This window comes from Lithobates pipiens, unplaced genomic scaffold (genome assembly GCF_037356315.1).
Source record: "Lithobates pipiens isolate NorthernLeopardFrog02 unplaced genomic scaffold, aLitPip1_a1.2 Scaffold_19, whole genome shotgun sequence".
Taxonomy (NCBI): domain Eukaryota; kingdom Metazoa; phylum Chordata; class Amphibia; order Anura; family Ranidae; genus Lithobates; species Lithobates pipiens.
This window is the reverse complement of record NW_027507764.1, coordinates 339,696,610-339,721,244: the sequence shown is the minus strand read 5'-3', so window position 1 is coordinate 339,721,244 and position 24,635 is coordinate 339,696,610. Positions and strand designations below refer to the sequence as shown.

Sequence of the window (24,635 nt, the reverse complement as noted above, 5' to 3'; positions counted from 1 at the left end):
TAGAGGAGACAAACAGATAAGGAAAGATAACAGACTGACTAATACCGGACCCCTCCCCCCCCCCTTACTTCCCCCCCAGACAGTACCTATTATGAGAGGGCTGGCCACATACAGGCGGAGGTGAATCCGTATCTCTAAGGGTCTCCATAACTGCTGCAAAGACATATAAGTAAGGCTGAGGATGCTATAAACACACACACATGCCCACCCCCATCTTCCCAGAAAGCCACCTACCTCCACAGCAGAGAACCTGGACAAGGGGAAGTCACGAAATAACCTGCAAGCATTCCCAAGGCTTGTAGGCTATATCCCATGTTTAAATAAGGCGCCTTAATGACGTCATCACCGCGTCCCGTGCGCCGCTACCGCGCATGCGCGAATAGCGTCATTTTGCCGCTATCGCGCATGCGCGAACCAAGCCTCGATCCTGAGTCGTACTCGCGCATGCGCAGAACGAACGTATTAACGAAAACCAGGAAGTGAGCGACGGCTGGAACGCAGGCTAATCCGACCGCAATGTCTAAACCCATATACCTATACACAGGAAAAAACGAACAGAAAGAAGGGAAGAAGGCAAAGAACAAACACAAACTGCTGCCATGAAAAAAGAGGAACAATCTTACCGCTCCCACACGAACGTCTCCAGGCCGAAGGTAAGCACAATACATACCGGACTTCTTAGGGCACAATAGGTCACCTGCTATTTAGCTGGGCTATCCGACCAAATGCGCAGCCTGCCCGCCAGTGGCTAGGCTCCTGGCTTTCCTCCAGCGCTTATATCCAACTGCCCACTCCATACCCCGCTAGTAGCTAGGGCTTAACGGAGATATGCGACAACTTCATCCACAGTCGCTTTCGGCCAAACCAACGACGGAACCGTGTGGGAGCAATCTTCAGGTAGAAAGACCATACGTCTGGTCCTACGGAGGAGGACAAAAAAAGAACACGGCCATGGGCAGGGAGCAAAGATTTATGGGAGTAGTGTCCTATAGGGTAGTGGAGGCGGGACTTAACCCACACGTTGCTGCCATGGAGTCTGTCAGGAAACACATTTATACCATATTTCACCTTGCATCTATAATGTTTCCAATGCATAGAGAGCAGCCTTTATTTTTGCCTTTAAAAATGCCCATGAGCCCTCCATATTCACTATAACACATCAATAATGATATTGTACTCCATATCAGTTAATTAGCAAAGTGTGTATACTGGATACTTTCATGGAACCAATCTTGTAATGTGTCATAACTAGATTGCCACAGCCTCTGTCCCCATTTAACAAATACTTTAGTCTTTTCCCAGTTTAAAGTTTAAAACTGAAGTTTAGGTATGGTACTTTTTACATAGGTACATTGGCCCAGCTTGGAGCAGTGTAAGATAAATGATAAAATATGTGCCATATCTGTGGGATCCCTGTGGAAGCTGGAAATCACTGTACTAGGCATTACTACAGTAGTAGGTCTACTTCAGTGATTTCCAGCTTCCATGGGGAGCCCACAGGTATGACACATACATACTCACACTGTTCCAAGCTGGACCAATGCAACTGTGTAAAAATTGCCATAATTAACCTTCTTTAACCACTTGCTGCCCGCCCACCGTCAAATGACAGTGGGATGGTGCAGCTCTCGTTCTGGGTGGTCGTCATATGATGGTGCACTCGAATGGCCGCCTCAGCGCGGCAATTGCACCGTGTTCCTAGGACATGGCACAACCCTGATCTCGGGTGTCCAATCACACCCGGTCACATGTAAACAAGGAAGTGCCGTTAATCGTCTCTCACACTGACAGTGTGTGGCGAGAAGAGCTGATCAGCAGCATTTCCTCGCAGGGGACAGTGAGAGATGTAATCAGGGCACTGATGATCAGTGCCCTGATTACATTAGAGCGCCACCTGTGCCAGCAACCCATGCTAACCAGTGCCAGCAACCAGTGCCAGCATTCAATGCCCACCAATGCCAACAATCAGTGCCCACCGCAGCCAGAAATCAGTGCCGCCCATCAGTGATGACCATCAATGCCCATCAGTGGCACGCATTAATGCCCATCAGTGCCGCCCATCAATGGCGCCTATCAGTGCCCACCAGTGCTGGCTATCAGGGCCCATCAGTGCCACCTATCAGTGCTCAGTACCACCTATCAGTGCCCATATGTGCAGAATATTAGTGCCTCCTCATCAGTGCCACCTAATCAGTGCTTATAAGTGCTGCCTCATCAGTGCCCATAAGTGCTGTCTGATCAGTGCCCATAACTGCCACCTCATCAGTGCCCATAAGTGCCACCTCATCAGTGCCCATAAGTGCAGCCTATCAGTACCCATCAGTGCCGCCTCATCAGCACACATCAGTGAAGGAGAAAAATTACGTATTCACAAAATTTACTGACAGAAACTATTTATAACATTTTCGGTAAACATTTCACATGGTTACAGTGTAGCATGACCGCACAATTGTCATTTCAAAGTGTGACAGCACTGAAAGCTGAAAAATGGCCTGGGCAGGAAGGGGGAGTGTCACTCTTGCTGAGCTTTTTGGGAGAGGGTACTTAAGATGCGGATGTCACGTGGTTCGGGGTTCCGTTCCAGAAAGTATGTTCTGACTCAATGGTCCTGGTCCTCCTGACCAGCCCCCAGGAAGGTTATGGCCTGGGGTGTGGATCCACCCGACTTTATGTCTCAGGGCTGGCTAGCCCGAGGCAAGGAAACTAAAGGAAGGATTCTGAGGTGGTCCGGTGTCGTCTCCGGTTGTGGAAAGGCCCAGCAACTTCATAGCTATCCAGGGGAGGACTCTTCAGAAGAAGGCCACGTATGGGTTGGCTTCTTAGCAAGAGCCTGGTGAGGCTGAGGGACCTAAGTGAATCAAATCTCATGAGTATCGCCAAAGATCCAGGTATTACACGAGTGTTCTACAAGTCCTAGTTTCCTACATGTTATACAACAACGTCTGTGGCAGAGACTTATTCCTGCATGTTCTACAACAACGTCTGTGGCAGAGACTTGTTCCTGATTTAAGCACCTTGTTGGCTGCTAGGCCTTGTGAGAGTAGGACTATCCAACCTGAGTGAACGGCTATTCTCTGGATTTAGTCAAAGTAAGAGAGTTCTTCATTATTGACTTTGACACTAAGAGTACCTGAACTTTCTTCCTAACCCTCTGATCCTATTTTAAGAGACTGTTCGTTAACTACGTTTTTGAAAATAAAAATCCCTGCGGATCTGTCATCAGTCTCTAAAGTTACTGGGCCATCTACCATGGGAAACCCCTAGACATAAATCAAGGAGAAGAAGGTAAAGGTAAGCCCAATCAAACCAGCAGCTCCTTCGGGGGTTAGTGCTACATGTAAAAAATTCAAAGCTTTAATATCACCTAACCTCTCATTATTATTATTATTATTATTGTTGTTATTATAGTTTTACTTGTACTACAAAAATTATATTCTGCCATGTTTAACATTTAAACAGGCTGATACCAGAACAAAATGGACCAGCCTTTGTTTCTTCAGCTAAAACTTAGGTATACATTGCATGTACTATTCTGTATACTTTTATAACATGAGCAACAAGAATTTGTCAATAGCTGCAATGATGTGAGCAGTTGTTGGTTTAGAAAAATAAGCAAATTTTTTACATAGCAGATATTCTTCCATCTCAGAGAAGATCTTTAATCTAACAGAAATACCAAGGTGGGGTACAGTCTATAGGAGATTCCTCCCAGATGTTCTCCAGTCTTTGAGCCCAGTTCATTAGCATTTCTTTCCTTTTTGCTTCTGTCACATATTCTGGTGCATAAGATATCTGAGGGGCAAGAACTTGAAATCCACAGAAGTGCATGATGCCATGCTGAGAAATGAACAAAAACAGATTTTATCAATATAGATTTCTTACAGCAAATAATTTTTATAGAAAACAATTGATAGGATTTGAAGCACAATAGAATATAATTCATCACAATTTAAAAGATACACAAATCTTTCCTCACTTTAAAATGGATCTATCAGTAACTTTAGAAGACTGTTGTGTCATAGAATACAGGAACTACAAGAAAATGCTGCAGTTTTTTTTTTTTTTTTAAGGGAGAAGTCCAGCCTTAGCTTGTTTGGCCGGGCTTCTCCTATGGGCTGTGCAGGCCCTATAATGGGACCCAGTGGGCCCATGGTCCCAGGCGGCATTTTAAGAGGGGTGGGAGCCAGCAGTGACAAGTTGTACTGTACAGTCACCCATGAGATCTGCCTGTAGGACTGCTGTGAAATCTGCATCAAATGAGTGTTTAGTCCTCGTTGCCTGTGAGACAGTTTCACACTGAGCCAATATTGATGCTTGCCAAAGCCGCTGAGTGTGCGAAACTGACATGTAATGTAACTGAATGGAGAGAGGGAATGGGAGAGGGAGAGGGAGAAAAGCTGTCAAAATTGAACGTTGATGTCGGGGGCGGGACCCAGCAGCTATCAAACACCAGTCATTGGGATGGGGTCTGGGCTGGCTCTGTGTATGTGGCCCCACCCCCTTTCTTAAGCAGCCCAATCATTGACTGGTATTTGATAGCTGCTGGGTCCCACTCACCCCCGACATCAACGCTGAATTTTGACAGCTGGCCTCTCTCTGCATGCAGTTACATTACATACATGACAGTGTCACACACAGTTTCACTAAGTGTCAATATCTGTCAGTGCCAATCAGTGTTTCCAATCGATGCCACCTGTCAGTGCCAATCAGTGCTTCCAATCAGTGCCACCTGTCAGTGCTAATCAGTGTTTCCAATCAGTGCCACATGTCAGTGTTGCCTAATATCAGTGCCAACCAATGTTTCCAATCAGTGCCACCTGCCAGTGCCCATCAGTGCTGCCAGTTAGTGCCCATCAGTGCTGCCAATCAGTACCACTAAATTCTGACAATCAGTGCTGCCTATCAGTGCCAATCAGTGCTGCCAATCAATACAGATTAGTGCTGCCTATCAGTGCCATTAGTGCTGTCAATCAGGGCCCATCAGTGCCAATCATTGCTACCTATTAGTGCCAATCATTTCTGTCTGTCAGTGCTGCAGGGATAGGGTGATGATCTCAGCAGCCAGGCACATAGTCCATGGGGGGGCGGCCTGTTGGGGTACAACTGAAATCTGTTGATGTTTATTCATTTTACACGCCAATCTTTCGTACAATAGGTAATCATCACACTACTATTTACAATAAATTACTGGAGGTAAAATAAAAAGTGTCAGTAAAGGGCCTGCAGCTAAGCACCGTTATGTGTTCCCACACGAAAAAAAAAAAAAAGTGCAGTGCTAACTTACTGATCAATAACTTAACAATAATGATGGAATCCTCTAATGCAGTGTTTTTCAACCATTCCAATGCTGTTACCCCTTGAGAACATTTCCCAAGTTGTTGGGACCCATAACAGAAAAATAATTTTCATAGCGTGGGTTATCAGCACCCATGGCAAGACAAGTAATTTGCACCCCTAACCAGCGGACATTTAGCGCCCCCTGAGTCCCTTCCACTCGTACAGTATTAAAACCGCTTATGGTACATTTTAGGATGTACCACTCTCTTTGTTCTCCTTTCTTTGTCTTTTATTTCTTTCTATCGTAATTCCCTGTTTTTTTTCCCCCATCCCTCTCTCTGGCCGTTTTTTCTTGTTATTTTTCTTATTTTTCTCTCTCTCTTTTTCTTTGTTCCTTCCCCTCTTTTCCTCTCTCTTCCATGCATTCTTTATTTTTATTCCTTCTCTTACTCCTTGGCAGGGAGTTGGGATGAGTGGCAGTGTTGGTGGGGGGTGGGATGAGTGGCAGTGTTGGTGGGGGGTGGGATGATTGGCAGTGTTGGTGGAGGGTGGGATCAGTGGCAGTGCTGGCGGGGGTGGGATCAATGGCAGTGGTGGTGGGATGAGTGGCAGCGCTGGGGGGTGGGATGAGTGGCAGTGCTGGGGGGAGTTCTGATCAGCCAACTTATGTGCTCTTGATCAAGATCATCTGCTGATCTAAGAAATGTAGTGCAGACTTTTAATGGCAACTATGATCTCAGGCAGTGTTACTCACTGTGTCTCCGACTTTGTGGTGTCTCGTAGCAGTTACACCTATGCTGGAATCAGGAGATAGGGTCTCCTCTAGCCCCTCCCACTTTACGTTCCTCACCAGTCAGCGGACCTCTAGTCTCTTCCCCCCAGCCATGCTGTGAACTGAATGGGTGGCTGCAAAAAGACTGGGAGAGCGGTGCGGGCTTCAGGAACAGCCCAGGATTTGGTGAACCCTGGCAAATCATCATTCAACCCCCAGGTTGAGAACCACTGCTCTAATGTATGGAAAACTCAATAGTCTTCAACATTACGACAATACCGGTCTCTGATATGCAACTTCACATATAATACACATCAAACTGAAAATAAGACATACTATATAAAATTAAACTTAGGGATGATGGAAACCCCTCCTATAGATATTGGCTATAAAAAAAAATCTCCATCAGTTTATACCAATATGTATTCTGCTACATATTTTTGGTAAAAAAAAAAAAAAATCGCAATAAGCGTATATTGATTGGTTTTGCGTAAAAGCTATAGCATCTACAAAATAGGGAATAGATTTATGGCATTTTTAATCAGATTTTCTGATAATTGTAATTTTAGTTCTCATTATATACAATAATGAATGTGGGGCCCTTTTGGTGGGTGTGATTTTTTTGGGAGGAGCAGAATTTCATTCTTGGGCACAGGCAGCACAATGTCTTGGGTCGGCCCTGCCTATGGGTCACAGGATTGCAATTTGTTTTGCACTCCTGTGACCTGTTTTCAGCAGAGAGCGGTCTGAAGTCCACTCTCTGCTGACGTCACTGGAATCAGTCCAGGCACCGCGTCATCAGGACAATAAAGTCTGGATCCGCCAGGTGCCTGGACTGATGCCTGTCTCAGCATCCCAGCAAGCCGCTGAGAGCCTGAGACAGCCGCTCCCCCTCCCTCCACAGCTCAGCGCTCCAGTGAGCATGGGGGGGCAGAGCGAAGAGCTGCTGACAGTCAGTAGATCTCTGCTTGGGCAGCTGAAAGAACCGAGCCATCGGCGGTGTTTGATCGCTCGGTTCTCAGTGCAGAGGCGGCAGTGGACAGATGCAGCATCGGACCGATGCTGTATCCACCTAGGTAAGTATGATTAGGGGAAGAAAAAAAACTCCCATACTTCTCTTTTAATGTAGATCAAAACCGTAAGTGGGTGATAGTTTGCTAAAGCACTATCATAAAGAGATTAACTGTTTCATAAAATACTTTCAGCCACTTCCTGTATACATGCACTCACCCCAGTATTGGCTGCACATCTCTGCTTTAGACCAGGGGTCTCCAAACTTTTCAGTATGAGGGCCATATTGTATATTTTACAGAAACTGGCAGGCTGAAAAAAATCCCCATCAAGGTCTAAATTAGATTCTCTGCTATGTCAAGGTCCCCAATAGAGTCCCTCCTTATGTCAGTGTCCCCAACAGAGTATCCCCTTACATCAGGGTACCCATTAAAGTCAACTGCTACATCAAGGTCTCTATTAGAGTCCAACCATAATTCAGGGTCCCCGTCAGATGCCCTCCCTTACATCAGGGTCCCCTTCAGATTTCCTTTTTACATTATGGTCCCCACCACTTTTCAGTATGAGGGACATATTGTATATTTTACAGATGCTTGCAGTCCAAAAAAATCCCCATCAGAGCCCTCCTTACATCAGGGTGTACATTAGATTCTCTTTTATCAGGGTCCTCTTTACATCAGAATCCCCAACAGCGTCCCCTTTACTTTAGGATACCCATGAAATCCCCCCAACCCCCCCCCCCCACTTACATCAGTGTAACCATTAGAGTCCCCTGCTACGTCAAGGTCCCCATCAGAGTCCCCCCTTACATCAGGGTAACTATTAATGTCCCCTGCTATGTCAAGGTCCCTATTAAGCCGTGTACACACGGGCGGACTGTATGGCCAACTTAGTCCGTCGAAACACATTTCAGCGGACAGTCCGCTCGTGTGTGGGCTTCAGCTGACTTTTTCAGCGTGCAGTCTGGCGTACTAAGTATTTCGGAATTTCCATAATACTGTCCGTCATACTTTGGTTTCAGAGGACAATCCGCTCGTGAGTAGGCTAGTTCGACGGACTAAGAATGGCGCATGCTCAGAAAGGATTTACACGGCGAAAGGTTGCATTGCTGTGTATTGGACTTCCTATTTCTAGTCCCGTCGTACGTGCTGTACACGTCATCGCGCAAGCTTTCGACGGACTGTTTGTGCATCCGTGTGTGGTCAAGTCCGTTCATTCGAAAGTAGGACGGACTGTCCGTCGGATTGTATGAGGGACTAAGTAGGCCATACAATCCGCCCGTGTGTACGCGGCCTTAGAGTAACTCCTTATGTCAGAGTCCCCATTAGAGTCCCCCCTTACATCTGGGTCCCTTTTTACATCATGGTCCCCATCAGAGTCCCTTCTTACATTACAGTCACCATCAGAGTCCCCTCTTACATCAGGGTACCCATCAGTGTCCCCATCAGAGTTCCCCCCTACAGAGTCTGGGTGCAAGTTGGGGAGAGTTTGAAGCAGACAACATAGGCAGCCTCTGTGGAACCTAATCTATAATCTATGCACCAGTGGTGGCCCGGAGGGGGTGGTACATTTTGAAGCACCTTATTAGAGCCAGAGGCTCTAATATTCTTCGAAATAGGGTGGTCTCGGGACGCAGAGAGTGCGCCCTGATCCCACCCAATTGTGTGAGGATAGCAAATACATTTTAGTTATTTTCACACTAACCTTTCACCCCGCCAATCAGGAGGCAGGGCATCAGAGCGGCAGGCCACCCTATTGGATGCCTGCCATTTAGGAAAAGGAGTGGAGGAGACACACGCTGGAGCGGAGGTCTCCACCACTCTGGTGGAAGGAGAAAAGCTGCTGCCTGGCACCGTGGTAAGTGCCAGGGGTCTATCAGAGCCACGCGGGTGGGCTGGGGTTGCTACCAGAGCCGCGAGCCCCGCGAGTGGGGGGGGTCGTTGGGCACAGTGGCTGCATATACTGGGCACAAGTGGATGCATATACTGGGCACAAGTGGCTGCATATACTGGGCACAGTGACTGTATTTGGTGGGCACTTTTGGCGGCTGGTGATCGAAATTTTTGGGGGCGCAAACAAACTGAAAAATTCTGAAAAAAAAAAACATTAATTGCAGCCTCATTGTGCCCATCATATGCAGCCATTTTTTTTTTTTTTTTAATCAATGTTTATTAAGGAAAAGAGGTATATACAATATAACAAAATAAACAACGTCTGGGATAATGCATATAATGTTTACATACAGAATGGTACTGTACAGTCTCTAGCGATGATTAATCATAGCTCCTTGAGTAAATCAAGGCGGCATCATATATCCGGTGTACCAAGATCCATCAACGAATCATAACGTTAAGAATATCTCAATTGGAACCCTCAGAGCGAGCGCCCCTGCATGAAGTACACTTCCTCTCCAGTATAAGAGTAGTAAAATGAGAAACAGAGAAAGAAAAAAGCATAGATTACAGGGAGCGGTGATCAGTGTCAGTGTCATTAGGCAGAATGGGGAGATGCTTGTTTACATCAGCATTTCCCCATTCTTCCTCTCTGTGAGACAATCGCGGGTATCCCCATGGACATCGAATCCGCGTGACCTGTGGTCGGACTCACGGAGCTCGCGGCCTGCCTCACGAGATCACGTACAATAACGTGAATCGCTTCTATATCGCTTCTCGACCTTTTGGCTAAGATCAAGTGTAATATCGACTATAGCCTTTAGGGGTGTCTCTGCTTCACAGCTAGGACGTTGAGAACCACTTGTATCTATCCAAGCCATTAGGTCCTTGTGGGGTACCCTCTGCTCGGCCTTGTAGGATCGTTGATTAAATTCAGCTTCACCTACTTGCTGCTATTGGGCTAGAGGCTTAGCCCCCACAAGGAACGAGATTGCGGTCTTCCCTCCTCCCCCCCCCTCTCCGCATTACTACCTCCGGGCAGTAGATGCAAGAGCCTTTGTAAAGGCTTCAGAGCGAAGACTTCGAGGAAACAAGAAGGAAGCCGCTGAAGGAACAGCTGAGGCGACATCCTCCTCCTTGAAGATGGGGAAGAGTGATAAGAAGACCAGCAAAAGCAAGAAGAACCCCGCTCCAGCCACTTCCACCGAGGTCCCCGAGAATGTTGCTGCCTCAACCTCCACCTCTATCCCGGCCAGCGCCAGCCAGCCGAGACCAGCCAAGCCTTCCCCTGCAGACGGGCTCCCTACCCTGGAGCCTTGGATGAAGCAGACGGTCGTGCTGCAGCTGAAGGAGGTGGACGGAAGAGTCCCTGACATGACCCCGGAGATCTTCGGAAAGAAGATGATCCTGGAGCAGGGGTTCAGCAAAGCGGAAACGCTTTCAGTCCAGGCCTTCACAAAAGGTACATTTTTTATAACCTTTGTGTCGTTCCAGGTCTGCAGAAGGTACTAGGAGATCGTAAAGGCGAGTGGTCCTGAATCCCCCTTTCGTAAGTTCACTGCGAACTGCCCCATTACACGGGACGAGAAGTGGGTGACGGTGGCCATGAGGAACCCCCATACCCCAGGTAAGGACATAGCCACTTACCTCCAGAGGTTCTGCACCGTGGTGAAGGACCCAGTCCGAATCCTCGATGCCAACGGCTTCTGGATAGGTAAGTGGTCAGTACTCTGCAAGTTTAGGAAGGACCCTTCGGGGATATCCAGCACTTGCAGCCATGCTTCTCCCTGGGCAACTCCGCAGGCATCCTTTACTACCCCCGGATACCCTTCACCTGTAACAGGTGTAGCCACACCGGACACATGGGTAAGGATTGCAAAGAACTTGCTTGCAGGTTCTGTAGGGTCACAGGCCATGAGACCAAGGATTGTCCAAGGTCCAAAGCCTGCAACCTCTGCGGAGCAGCTGAGCACGTGTTCAAACACTGCCCCCAGCAGTCCCGATCCTACACTGGAGCCCTGATCCAGGGCAAGCCATCTGCCAGCACCAGGAAGAAGCCACCGGACGGGGAAAAAGAACCACAGAAGACCACTGGTAGGCCCACCCCCTCCCCTACCCCCACCCCTGTCCAGGCCCCAGCCCAGACCCCTGCCTCCAGCACACCCCCACCCACCACCTCTGTGCTGGAGGAAACCCCCCCCACCCACCCCGGACCTGTCCTCCCTGGAGGACTTCCCCGCCCTCCCTTCCACCCCCACTAGTGGACCCTCAGGAAGCCGGAAACCGAAACCTAGCAGTCCAACTGCAGAGGAACCCGCTTCCTCCACTAAAAGGCCCAATGACGACCAGCGCGAAAGCGAGGGACCAGAGCCAATAGTGGAGGACCTCGAGTCAGCGGGAGAGGAGGATGAGGACGTGGGGGGGAGGTGGAGGTCATGGCCGTCCCTGAGCCTGACCTCCCCTCCGACCTCCACGTCACCATCAGCCAGACAATGATGGATGCTGTCCTGGAGGAGCTCGGTCTGTCCGAGAAGAAAACAGGACAAGCAGAGGAGGCAATGGAAGACCCCCCTCCGGGGAGGTAAGTTCGGTCCCTTGCTGACTAGACCTCATACCCTTTTTCATTATGGCAGAGATCTCAATCTTTTCCATTAATGTGAGGAGTATCAAGGATACATCTAGACGGCAAGCGGCACTGACATTTCTTGCCACTCAGCAGAGTGATGTCTACATGCTCCAGGAGTGCGCACTTCCTCCTCTGAGGAGGTACACCCATCTGACCTCCCAGTGGACCCTCGGTCCCTCCTACTGGTCCGGGGGTGGCGATTGTAAGTCTGCAGGTGTAGCCATTCTTGTCAGGGGTGGGCGCTTCGCGGTTGACTCCATCCATGAGCTAGTCTGTGGCCGTCTTCTGGTCATAGACGGCTCGTGGGTGGGAGAGCCAATTAGGCTCATCAACGTGTACGCCCCCCCAGATAAGAATGAGCGGCTGGAACTTTTCCAGACCCTGCGGACCCAACTCGTCACCACCAGGGCAGTAGTAATCGGCGGTGATTTTAACTGCCCGATAGAGGAGGATGGGCGCAGCTCCAGCATGTACACAAAACTTGATGCTACATCCAGGCTGCTCAAGGAGATGATCTCGGAGGCTTCCCTGCAGGACGCCGTGGGATCCATAGGGAAAGGTACCGTGAACTACTCACGGTGCCGTCCCGATGGATCAGTGCGTTCCAGGATCGACTTCGTGCTCACTTCAAAAGCAGTCAAGCATCGCGATTTCTCCATGATCCCCTGCTTTTTCTCTGACCACAGGGCTATTCACTTTCGGGGGGACCTGGGCGAAGGCTTTGCCCGCGGACCAGGCTATTGGAAGCTGAATAGTACCCTGCTGGAAAATGAGGAACTAATGGGGGAACTCCGGGTGGCCTATGCCACCTGAACGGAGGAAAAGCGATTCTTCAGAAGGGTAAGTGACTGGTGGGAGTTTGTGAAGGTCAAGGTGCGCAGCTTCTTTCAGGCAAGGGGATGACAGCAAGTGTGTGCCAGGAAGAAGGAACTCAGGAGACTGCAACGTCAGTTGCAGTCCCTGCAGGACCTTCACCACTGTGGCTGGGACGTTAGGCAGGACCTGGAGGACACCAAGAAGAGCCTGAAAGGGCACTTTGAGGAAGAATCCAGGCACATTGTCTTCCGTGCCAAGGTGGAGAATCTTGAGAAGGGTGAGAAGTGTAACTCTTTCTTTTTCAGGAAACTCCACTCAGGACACACACCCTTGTCTGAACTGCGTGACGAGACCGGAACACTCCAGAAGGGAAAGGAGGCTGTGGTCAGCGACTACTACACCAACCTCTACTCCCCGAAAACAACAGACACACAGGCAGCCAACAGGTTCCTGTCAGGTATCTCTAACCAAATTGATCCTGCAGGTTCGTCGGCCGTCAACGCCCCCTTGGTGTTGGAGGAGCTGCACTCTGCCGCTAAATCCTTTAGGCAAGGCAGGACCCCGGGCTGCGATGGTCTCCCAGTTGAACTTTATGTAACGCTGTGGGATCTCGTGGGCCCGGACCTGCTCGAGCTGTACGAGGAGATGGTGGTGGAGGGCAGAATGCCTCCGACCCTGAGGGAGGGGATGATCACGATTTTGTATAAACGCAAGGGTAAGAGATCGGACCTGAAAAACTGGCGTCCGATCTCTCTTCTGAACGTGGACTACAAAATCCTCGCCAAGGTTCTGGCCAACAGGCTGAAATCTGTCATCGGACAGATCATCCACCCGGATCAGACTTGTGGCATTCCTGGTCGCAGGATTGCGGACAGCCTTGCGCTTGTCCGGGACATGGTCCAGTACATTCATGGCCGCCGTGTGCACGCGGCCCTGGTCAGTCTTGACCAGGAGAAGGCCTTTGACCGTGTCTCCCATGAGTTTATGTGCAGCACTCTGCGCAGGTTCGGTCTTGGGGAGATGTTTTGTTCGTATGTAAATGTTATGTATAGTGATATTTGTAGTGTGGTGTTGGTGAACGGTTGGAAAACTGACCCCTTTCCAGTATTGTCTGCCCTCTCTCACCTCTGCTTTTAGAGCTCTTCGCCCAAAGCATCAGACGGAACCCAGAGATCAGAGGGATCACCGCACCAAGACCGGACAGACGGGAGGTCAAGTGCTCGCTCTACATGGATGATGTGACGGTGTTCTGTGCCGACCGGCGCTCCATCGACACACTCGCCCAGACATGTGAGGACTTCGGCCAAGCTTCAGGGGCAAAGGTCAACTGCGGGAAGTCGGAACCCATGCTCTTCAGCGTCAAAGCAGACTTCATCAAAATCCTTGGGGTCTGGTTTGGAGCAGAGGGCGCAGCCCTGAAGTCCTGGGAAGAAAGACTGACAAAAATGCGATAGAAGTTTGGACTTTGGAGCCTCCGAGAACTCACCATCTAAGGTAAAACACTGGTACTCTGCAGCGAGATTCTCCCTGTGTTGCAGTACCTTGCCCAGGCCTGGCCCCCCCCCCCCCCCCCGGGTTAACACCTGCAAGGCCATCACCAGGGCAGTGTTTCACTTCATCTGGAGCTCCAAAATGGACAGAGTAAAGCAGGCGGTTATGTTCAAGGAACCCCTCAAGGGCGGTAAGGGCATGCCCGACATCGCCACTCTACTGAGGGTCTTCTTTGCCTGTAACTGCATCCGCAGAACTTTGGTGGACAGAACTGTAGACTCTGGTGGTAACTCCATGTCCCGTTTTTTCCTCCTGCCTCTCTGGAGGTCCCTTGGATGGGACAAATGGGACAGCTCCATCCCCTACAACTGGGACACTCCTTGGTATTACTTGGACACTTTCAAGTTTATTAAGGAGCTGGGGCTACATGGAGTGAAGCCCGACTTGTGGAAGCCAAAAACTATCCACAAGTTGATCAGAGCATCGGACATTGTTGAGACTGTTCCAGGCCTCCCTTCAGCAACTTGTAAAGTGGTCTGGAGGAATGTTTCTTCAAAGAGACTTACCAACAGGCACAAAGATCTGGCATGGATGGCAATCCAAGGGGGGTTGCCACTCAGGACATTCATGCATGACAGAAACCTGTGCAGATACAGACACTGCCCCTTTTGCATCATCCAGGAGGAAACTGCTCTGCATGTTTTCTGGGAGTGTCCCTTTGCACAGGACCTGTTGAGGGCTCTGGAACCTGATCTCAAAGACTTTGTTCCACAGACTGCCATTACACACTTTGGTGTGCTGAACGGACTCTTTTGTGGAACTCATTCACAGGAGGACATTGATAGTGCCTGGCGGGTGCTGTGTTGCTTTAAGGACGCTGTTTGGTGTGCCAGAAAGCGCCTCATCCACCAGAGGGAGAGGATGTCCATCAAGGACTGCCGCAGACTGATTCACAGTCTGCTCAGAGACTATCACCTGATGGACAACAAGGAGGAAGAGGAGGTCTGAAGATTTCCCCTCCCCCCCCCCCCCCCCCACCACTATGTACCCTTTTTGGCAGTTCAATAAAGCTTCGAGCCTGTGAACTCTTTTCCCTCCCTACCCCACCTTCTCCACCCCCCCCCCCCCCCATCACACCTGTTGCTCATTGAAATGCCATTTTGACTTTGACTAAGACTGTATGACTTGATGACATGTTTTTGGTAATGTTTTTGGTAATGCTTTCAGGGTAATGCGGCGTCATGCATGATGTGATGTTTCGGGGTATTATTACTCTGCGCAACACATCAGGCATCATACCGCAGGATGAATGTAATTTATTTGTATGCTTGGAACTGTATTGTTATGTAGTGTATTTATGCGCTGCGTCGCAGTACAGTGTGGAATGTACCCTGTTCAAAGTATTTTGTTTTTTGTATATTTTCTTGCAAAATAAAGTATACATTTTCAATCAAAAAACATGGCTTCGTGCAGCGGAGCCAACCTGTCGCAGTAAAACTGCGGTTGGTCCACAAGCGGTTAAATTCCCCTTCACAGGTAAGTGCTGAAAAGTAATGTAAAAAAATCCCCCCTTCACAGGAAGGTGATAAGGTATATATATATATATCACAATTATTTAGAATTGTGTTGGTGCTCCAAAAAACCCAGTGTTGTATTCATCAATTATAGACTACTCTGTGCATAACCGTCAAGTTTAACCAACATTAACCATAACCATTTATAAATGACCCATACACACATATATATAGCCACATTCAGAAGTGATCAATGGAAGTGATACAGGTTTTGTAGGATCACTCTTTAGAGTGGTGTGGGTGTTTTAAGTGCTTTATCAAACACTGTGCAAAAAACCCAGAAAAATGTTTATATATATATATATATATATATATATATATATATATATATATATATATATATATATATATTGTAATATTTGGGGGTTATTTTAGCTTAAAGGTAGAGCTTACCAGTGAGCTGGATCCACACCAGATGTCGTTTAAGGGCTCGTAGGCCCACTTTTATTAAAGAAAGAAAAGTCAGATAACAAAATAGTTGCCCACACAGGGGTTTCAGCTTTCCACAGCAGTAATGTATGTAGAACCAAAAATACCAAGCCACCTGGCTCTCTTTAGCAGCACTGCTGCTCAGACTTCTGCTGCAGCCCTCTTGGCTCTTTAACAGAGTTCCTGTACACCCAGTACCTCAGCACTCTTTAACAGCTTCTCTTTCAGCCCACAAGCTTGGACCCTCTGTCTACTCTGACAGACCGACCTGTGCAGACCTGCACACTTCTTCTCCCTTACACGCCTGGACTCCTCGGGAGGGTGGAGCCCAGAACCATGGTGTTGGCTTTGTTTTAAGCCCAAGACCCACCTGTGCAATCATCCAGCCAGACTGCTGGCTGTTCCCAAAACCCGGTCCCAGGATTGGAGATTCACCACATATCCCCCCCCTTTGTTTCGACCCAGAGGGCGGAACACCCAAGTTACTTTTGGCACCTCTGTGCCAGATACCATTTACAGAAGTACACTCCTGTCCAACCTTGCTTCTCCCAACGGGGAACTCCACCCAATGCCTCCTTTGGTGTCTCCCTCTAAGCCTTACTGTCACTCTGCTATGAGCTTTGATGCAACCTTCCCAACTTTTCTTCCGAGTGCATTTCCATAAGCACTTCCTCTCCTGAAATCTTAATGGGTTCCCGTTGGTCTTTCTACCAACCCTTCTGCCTCCACGCTTCAGGTTCCCAGGTTTCCCCAAAACTCTCTCAGCAGTACTGTTCTGAGACTGTAGGGGGCCTATTTCTATAGTGTTTAGAACAGAAACCCACCTCTTTTTTCTGGTACCTGACTCAGCAGTCACTAATTGTTTACCAGGTTTACCTGTACCTTTGGGCATCACATTATCATGTACCATTAACACATTATTTGGTTCATCATTGACAGACATATTCAAACCAACATTAGACCTCTCAATGTTGCACATGTCACCAATGCCTTTTTTTTCAAAATTTGCTAGGGCAGAGTCTGCAGAGGGCACACATACCAGACGGCCGCCATCACCCACAGGAACCTCACAGGATGCCACCTCCCCTGGGTTCACCCACTCTGCAGGCAGCTGTCCTACCACTTGACCCGTTCTGATGCCATCTGTATTTTTATCCACCGGAACAGGCAAGCTCTCGTCTGATTCACATACAATTTTTAGCACGCTCCTTGTCCATTCCCCTGTCCCGGGGACCTTATTATTAGGTTTGTCACCTAAACCAACCACTGGACTGGGGACCCCAGCCTCTTTAACCACCTTTGTTTGAGCCCTGGTCCGGATCTCTGCTGCTTTCAGGTCCACACATGGCCCTTCCACCTCATGTGGTTTTTCTACTGGTGCAGTATACACACCCTTCACCAACTGACCAGCACCACACTGGACCATAGCAGCAGAAATGCTTCCCATCTGGCTGTTAGGAGGTGTAACCACAGACATTTTAGGCTTATTTTCAACTTCTCCAAAGTCTGTCTCAAATATTTCTTCTGCACGTAGTCCAGCAGCATACGTAGCAGCAACTTTTAACAAAAGTAGCAAATTTAGGAATAAACCATTCCTGTCCTGTTTTGCTTTGATCTGTACAGCCTGCCACACAGTGCTCCACCTAGTGGTACTCCGCAATACCAGACCATAAGACTGTGGAGGAGACACACTAGTATAGATTGGCTGTACATCCCAAAGTTCAAGCATCTCTTTTAATGCTTCGGTTAATAACCAGGCCCTTGACTCCAGACCTAAGTCCTTCCTGGGGACTTTCATGACACTGGGGATGCAGAGAGACTCACTTGCTGAGACTTGAAAAGTTGCAATGGTTAACGGAACCTTCTCGCAGCTGGAGGTAAACACAGCCTGGTGCTCCATCAGAGCGCTGCCAATTGCTGGACTCATACCCAACTTCTCAGGCTCAGCATCAGTGAACTGCTCCAGAACATTACCAGTGACGTCACGTTGACACTCCATGCCAACCTCAGTTTTGTGGGTCACGGACAATGTCTCTGCTGTGCCCTTATTTGGTTCATCCTGCTCACCAGGGTTAACTCCTGCAGCAGCCACCGCGCCCTCAGGTACAGGCTGTTCTGCAGCCCCTCCTGCTGGCCCAGCAGAAACCACGTCCACCTTATCTTTGTGCATAAAAGCCCTATCTATCAGGGAGATAAGATTTTTGCTCCAACTATCCCAATCTGTTGTATGTGCGCTCCCTTCTGCGGTATTCCTCAGCACCGATCCATCTGCCCAAGGAGACACATAAGAACAGACTGGCTCAGCTGCAGACTCATTACACCAGTCATTGTAAATCATGTCAGACTGTGGTAGCACAGGTTGCAATACACCATATACCTGCACATTTTTAGTACTAGCAGCTTGCACTAACACATTACCATTACACGGTACAGTTCCATTCTGTCCCACCAGAGTGACATCGCAGTTGTCCAGGGCAACCTCTGACTCCAACACATGAAGTTCCCTGGAGATTCCTGTGGACAACTGTGCTGTCTTACCACCAGTTGCTACAGGCAACGGCCCATTTTTGATAACCCCAGGTTCTTCCAGAGCAAAAGTTTTCCCAACAGCAGCAAACTTTTCATTAACAGTAACACTTATAGCATTTTTCACATTTGTAGGCTGTCCTAGCCCATGGTCAACTTGAGCCTGATAGTCATTAAACACAACACTTTTAGTCATCAACACAGGTTCTACTTGGATTTTAACCCTTGCATTCCCACTATATAGGGAAAAGTCATTCTCAAGTGCACATTCAGTGGCCCCACTACCTGGGGTCACTCTCACATCATCATGGACAGTCTCGTAACCAGTCCTTTTATACATGAAATCAGCAGTTCCAGCCATCATTTCATTAAAGACAGTCTTACCCACCGCAGTAGTTGGGGTCACCATCTTCATTTGAGTACGTTGTCTTATGCACCAGTCCTCTGCTGCACTTTTACTGGCCAACTCCTCCTGGTGGCCATGGGATGAAACTACAGCAGGCATCTCCCACCGTTTAGCACCCCCTGCAGGCACAACAGGAAACTTCTTGTTGCTAGGGGTGACTGCAAACATATTTTCACCGGACTCTGGGCCTACAGACAAAACTTTCTCAGCAACATTATCTCCAGCTGTATTCCACAACCTAGGGCAAGAAAACATGCCATGCCCCAGCTGGCCACATTCCAGGCATGGTACTGGACGACTTTTTCCCAAAGCGATTCTCTCCTGGTGATTCCCAGCTGGCCGGAATGCACAGGCCTCTTTATGGGGACGCTGAACCAAACCTCTATTGCAGCTCCTTTCAGGCATAAATTTCACTCCGGTTGCCATGGGAGACCGCACTCTCCCAGCAGAACTTTGCTGGCTCTCTCCAACATGATAAACTGGCTCCTCCTTAAGCCACTTTCCACGATACTTATTAGACATAGCCCATGGTACAGAGACAGCCCGATTGGCTTCCTTTGCGTTGCTATGGGCAACCACTCTCATCCTCAGCCTTTGATCAGCCTCTCTCCTTGCATATCGCATGGGCTTCACTCTGCTGGATCCCATCTCATGCTGTGACACATTCACATCTTTCACAATAGCTGTTGTTTTAACTGCAGCAGCTTTGCCAGGGGCAACAACAGCCCTCTTCCAGTTATGGACATCCAGCGGCTTTTCCCTTGCACTGAGGGTTGGCTTCCTTTCCTCTGTAGCTTGGTTCAGTGCTGCTAAATGCCGCTTGCACCAATCCACTGCAGATTCAAATGCTGGTGGACTCTCCATAACAGCAGTCACCTGTGCACTCATTGCACCAGGGTTGCTAGGGACAACCCCAGCCCTTTTTCTCCTTGATAAACTCTGATCAGGTATGTATGGGGCTCGTTCAGGCGGTAACATCCCCTCCAACCACAGAGCTCTGTCTCTCATTTCAGCAAACCTGGCTTCTTTTAAGAGCTTTGACCGCCCCATACTTAGAGACTCCAGAGCAACTTTAAACAGTCCAGGAAAATGAAAGTGTCTCTTTTAAAGCAAGTTGCTTTTCTCTTCATGCAAGCTTTCCTCACCTGCACATTGCACACACTGATTGTGCTGTCTCATACACACAAACACAGTTCATAGCAAGGAAAAAAAAAAATTGACTTTTCATTCACAGGTACACCACCTGCAACACGGAATGCCTTTTGCCTGGCTGCACTTCCACACACAGCCAATAGTTCCTGACTTGAACTTACTGTGGAGCAAGGACCCGGATTCCACCGTCTTCTGCCCGCATTCGAACACCACTTGTAATATTTGGGGGTTATTTTAGCTTAAAGGTAGAGCTTACCAGTGAGCTGGATCCACACCAGATGTCGTTTAAGGGCTCGTAGGCCCACTTTTATTAAAGAAAGAAAAGTCAGATAACAAAATAGTTGCCCACACAGGGGTTTCAGCTTTCCACAGCAGTAATGTATGTAGAACCAAAAATACCAAGCCACCTGGCTCTCTTTAGCAGCACTGCTGCTCAGACTTCTGCTGCAGCCCTCTTGGCTCTTTAACAGAGTTCCTGTACACCCAGTACCTCAGCACTCTTTAACAGCTTCTCTTTCAGCCCACAAGCTTGGACCCTCTGTCTACTCTGACAGACCGACCTGTGCAGACCTGCACACTTCTTCTCCCTTACACGCCTGGACTCCTCGGGAGGGTGGAGCCCAGAACCATGGTGTTGGCTTTGTTTTAAGCCCAAGACCCACCTGTGCAATCATCCAGCCAGACTGCTGGCTGTTCCCAAAACCCGGTCCCAGGATTGGAGATTCACCACAATATATATATAATATAAATCAAATGGCAGTCCAATATAAATGATAACATAATTTCCAAGTGACTTGTGCTGTTTCAAGGTGACTTGGGGCTTGTACTTGATTCCAATCCTAGTGTCAAAATAATAAGGTGACTGTTGTGCTCCCCCTTTTTAGATCCCTACTCACTAGATCCTGGCACCCCTGCAGGGATAAAACGCATGTGGTGAGTATGCAACAGACTGCCAGACTGATCGTTCCCTCCTTGCGCTCATCCTGGGGAAACCCAGAGCCTCCAGGCCCTCTGGGGACAGTTCCTGTGATCCTGCTGTCACTGGATCATGGGCTGTGTTTTTTTTCCTTTTAATATGTAAAAAAGAGATGGGCTCCAAATTGTGTAATTCCGGATAAACTAGTTAATCTGTTAAAATGTCAAAAAAGTTGTAAAAAATTAAAAAAACAGAACCAGTCAGAAGGAAGGAATACTAAGCAAGAAAGAAGCGGAATACCTTATATCAGAATCAGCTAAGACACCAGTTATATACTATGTGCCAAAAATTCACAGAAGGATCAAGAAACCACCTGGTAGACCAATAATTAGTGGCATTAAGTACATTTTTTCACCCTTGGGTGAATACCTGGACCAATATCTAAAACTGCTGGTCAAACAAGGGAAATCCTACTTAAGAGACAGCACACAACTTATAGAAGATCTTCAAAAAGTCACTGGCGCTCACAACTGTTTATTGGCCACTATAGACGTAAATTCACTATACACTAGTATAGTACAGAGGGATGGACTAAAAGGAGTGAAGGAGGCTCTACATGAAAATACCGGATTAAAACAGGAACAAATTGGATTCATCCTTGAAGGTCGCAAATTATCCATGGAAAATAACTACTTCTGGTAAAAGAAGAATTACTATTTCCATGAGGTAGTTATGGGGGCACGCTATGCCCCAAGTGTTTCCCAACCTTTTCATGAACATGTGGGAGGAGGAACACATTTATGGAACAAGGATACCCCAAATCAAACTGTACAGTCAATACATAGACGACCTGCTCATCTTATGGGAAGGTATGGTTGAGACCTTTGAGAAGTTCCTTGGAGAACTGAATCATAACAGATATGAGATCACCTTTACCAGTAAATGGAATCACCAACAGATTGAGTACCTAGATCTGCAGATATTTAAAAGTGGGGAAAACCTACATACCAAAACATTCTTTAAGGTGACTGACCGCAATGTATATATACCAACCTCTAGTTGCCACCATCCCATGTGGAAAGGGAATATTCCCAAGGAACAACTCCTAAGATTGTGGAGGAATTGTCACTCCCTGGAAGATTTTGAGGTACAAGTGGACATTTTGAGTAAAAGATTTCTGGAAAAGGGATACCAATTATCAACATTGGCGAAATTGAAAACTGCACATTCCTGTCCATTTTTATTATTTCTATTTACCAAAAGAGTAAAGAAAAATGCTAACCAACAGGATTTGGCTTTTATTATACAATATAATACACAATAGCAAGCCTTAGAACATATTATAAAAAAATACTGGCCATTCTGAAGGAAGACCGAGTATTATTTAAAATTTTGCCAGGGAAACCAAAATTTGTGTACAGAAGAGCTCCCTCACTCTGTAATCACCTAGTCCACAATGTGATTGATCCCCCAAAACCAGTTAAGATTTTTTTCACAAATGAAGGGCTTCTATAAGTGTCAAAGATGTCTGTCATGCAGGGTGAGCAAAAAACAGCCACGAAAAAGAGAGTATCAAATAAAAGAATTAATCACATGTAACAGTACTCATGTTACATATAAAGGAGGGGATAACACTGCGCTAAACCTAAAAAATGGGGGTGATATACATGAAACAAAAGAAAAATAAAGTTCTGTAGCAGCTAACACTCAAACAAAGTCGTACAGATACAAGCAAAAAATGTGTTGCGCTGAGGCTTGTAATAGCCATGTGAAAAATAAATACAAGTCACAAAGTGAACAGAAATGTGCCATGTGCAGGTAAAAGTCCAATGACCAATGTAAAACTGGAAAATGTGAGTCAATATAAGGGATTTAAATCCAAAATGGATTTACACTATTTTTATTACACAATAGTGTAATAAAAATAGCATAAAAACGTTTAAAAAAGCAGTATGGGACTCTCAGATAGCCATCCCTATGCGTTTTGACTCAAACAGTCATCAACAGGGGCATCCTGGGATCCCAGGATGCCCCTGTTGATGACTGTTTGAGTCGAAACGCATAGGGATGGCTATGTGTCCTTTTTATGTTTCCTTGACTGTGAGAAATTTTCCAATAAAACATTACTGGCTGATCTGCACTATATGGAGCACTTTTTTCCTCCTTTTTTATGATATTTTCGGTACTGGTGAATACTGACGGGTTGGATTTTGAAGTGGCGGATGTTTTCAGAGATTACTTATGGCTGTGATCCTATCCCCATGATTGGGACCGCGTCATCATATCTAAAGACAAGCATCTGGTACCTCGGTATCATATCCAAAGACAACTACTCATCGCATTTGATCCACTGCCATATGGTACGTGTGTCCATCTCTGCTGGTAAGAGTACCTCATTGAGTGTTTTTAAGCATTGATGTTCTCCGTGTCACAAGCATTACATCCTTGTGTAGTCATCATCTCCGAGACACCACGGTTGATCCTCATTTTGGATTTAAATCCCTTATATTGACTCACATTTTCCAGTTTTACATTGGTCATTGGACTTTTACCTGCACATTTCACTGTTCACTTTGTGACTTGTATTTATTTTTCACATGGCTATTACAAGCCTCAGCGCTACACATTTTTTGCTTGCTCATGTTACATATATCATCAAATGTCCTTGTCATCTCCAGTACGTGGGTAGAATCACACGACCCTTGGTTGTGAGGATCAGGGGGCATATTAATAACATCAGAAAAGGCTTCCCCAAACACAACTTGTCATGACACTTCAATGAAATACATAAGAGAGACCCTTCAGGACTAATCGTCTAAGGTATAGATCTTATTAAGGGTCATTGGAGAGGGGGTAACAAGAAGATTCAGGTCTCACAGAACGAAACTAGATGGATATACAGGTTGGGGTCCCTGGCACCTGGGGGCCTCAACCTGGATATAGATTGCTTTATATCAAACCCAGTGGTACCTATGATCCACTATGGTACCCAATATGAGTTGGGGCTAGTGTATGATATATGGAAAAGTGGCAATACAGTGCTGTCTAGTGTATCCCTCTGAAATTTAGAGTGAAAAAGTTCATAAAGAATTAGCTGCAACTTAATGTGAGATACACACAATAATAACGTAAATTAAAAGAAAAGCTGCGCTGCAGATTGCTACAAAAAACTTGAATGGTTAATCCATATAGTGTATATAAAATATATAGTAAAGGCCTACTCCAAAAAAAGTGAATTGAAACAATATTGAACTGAGTAAATATATAAACAAAAGTTAAATGGATGCATCTAATGTCCAAATATTGGTATAACCATATATAAACCAAAATCCAGAGATTAGGAATTAAATGGTCCACGCTATAAATTAAACTATGGTTCTTCAGCCCTCCAAGGTGATATTACACACGACACCCATGAAGATGTGCCTTTCAATTCACTTATTTTTGTAGTCCTTTACTATATATTTTATATACACTATATGGATTAACCATTCATGTTTTTTGTAGCAATCTGCAGCGTAGCTTTTCTTTTAATTTAGTGTATTATATAGATGGACAAATACAGTATACCTCACCTCTAGTAGTAGAGTTCCTGTTGGACCTTAAAGTGGTTGTAAATCCATGGGGGAAAAAAAAAAAGCAACCTGCAAGGCAAAGGCATAATGAGCTAGTATGCATAGCATACTAGCTCATTATGAATAACTTACCTGAGAACGAAGCCCCCAAAGCGGTCCTCCGTCTTCATGT

The 24,635-nt window shown here is 47.0% G+C and overlaps 1 protein-coding gene and 1 pseudogene across 3 annotated transcripts in view; one reads left to right on the top strand and one right to left on the bottom strand.

The window, feature by feature from the left end:
• Positions 1 to 2,376: 2,376 nt before the first annotated feature.
• The window catches only part of NQO2 (N-ribosyldihydronicotinamide:quinone dehydrogenase 2), a 59,269-nt gene continuing 37,010 nt past the window's right edge, over positions 2,377 to 24,635 (bottom strand). For 2 of the 3 annotated variants that reach the window (XM_077492110.1, XM_077492109.1), the window contains one exon: positions 2,377 to 3,837. In XM_077492110.1, the coding sequence (XP_077348236.1) occupies positions 3,664 to 3,837 (174 nt within the window). In that variant the 3' untranslated portion in view covers positions 2,377 to 3,663. Of the gene's footprint in view, positions 3,838 to 21,941; positions 22,066 to 24,635 lie in introns of all 3 variants that reach the window. The other variant, XR_013277597.1, reaches the window with a different exon arrangement.
• Positions 10,096 to 11,329, top strand: LOC143997876 (uncharacterized; annotated as a pseudogene).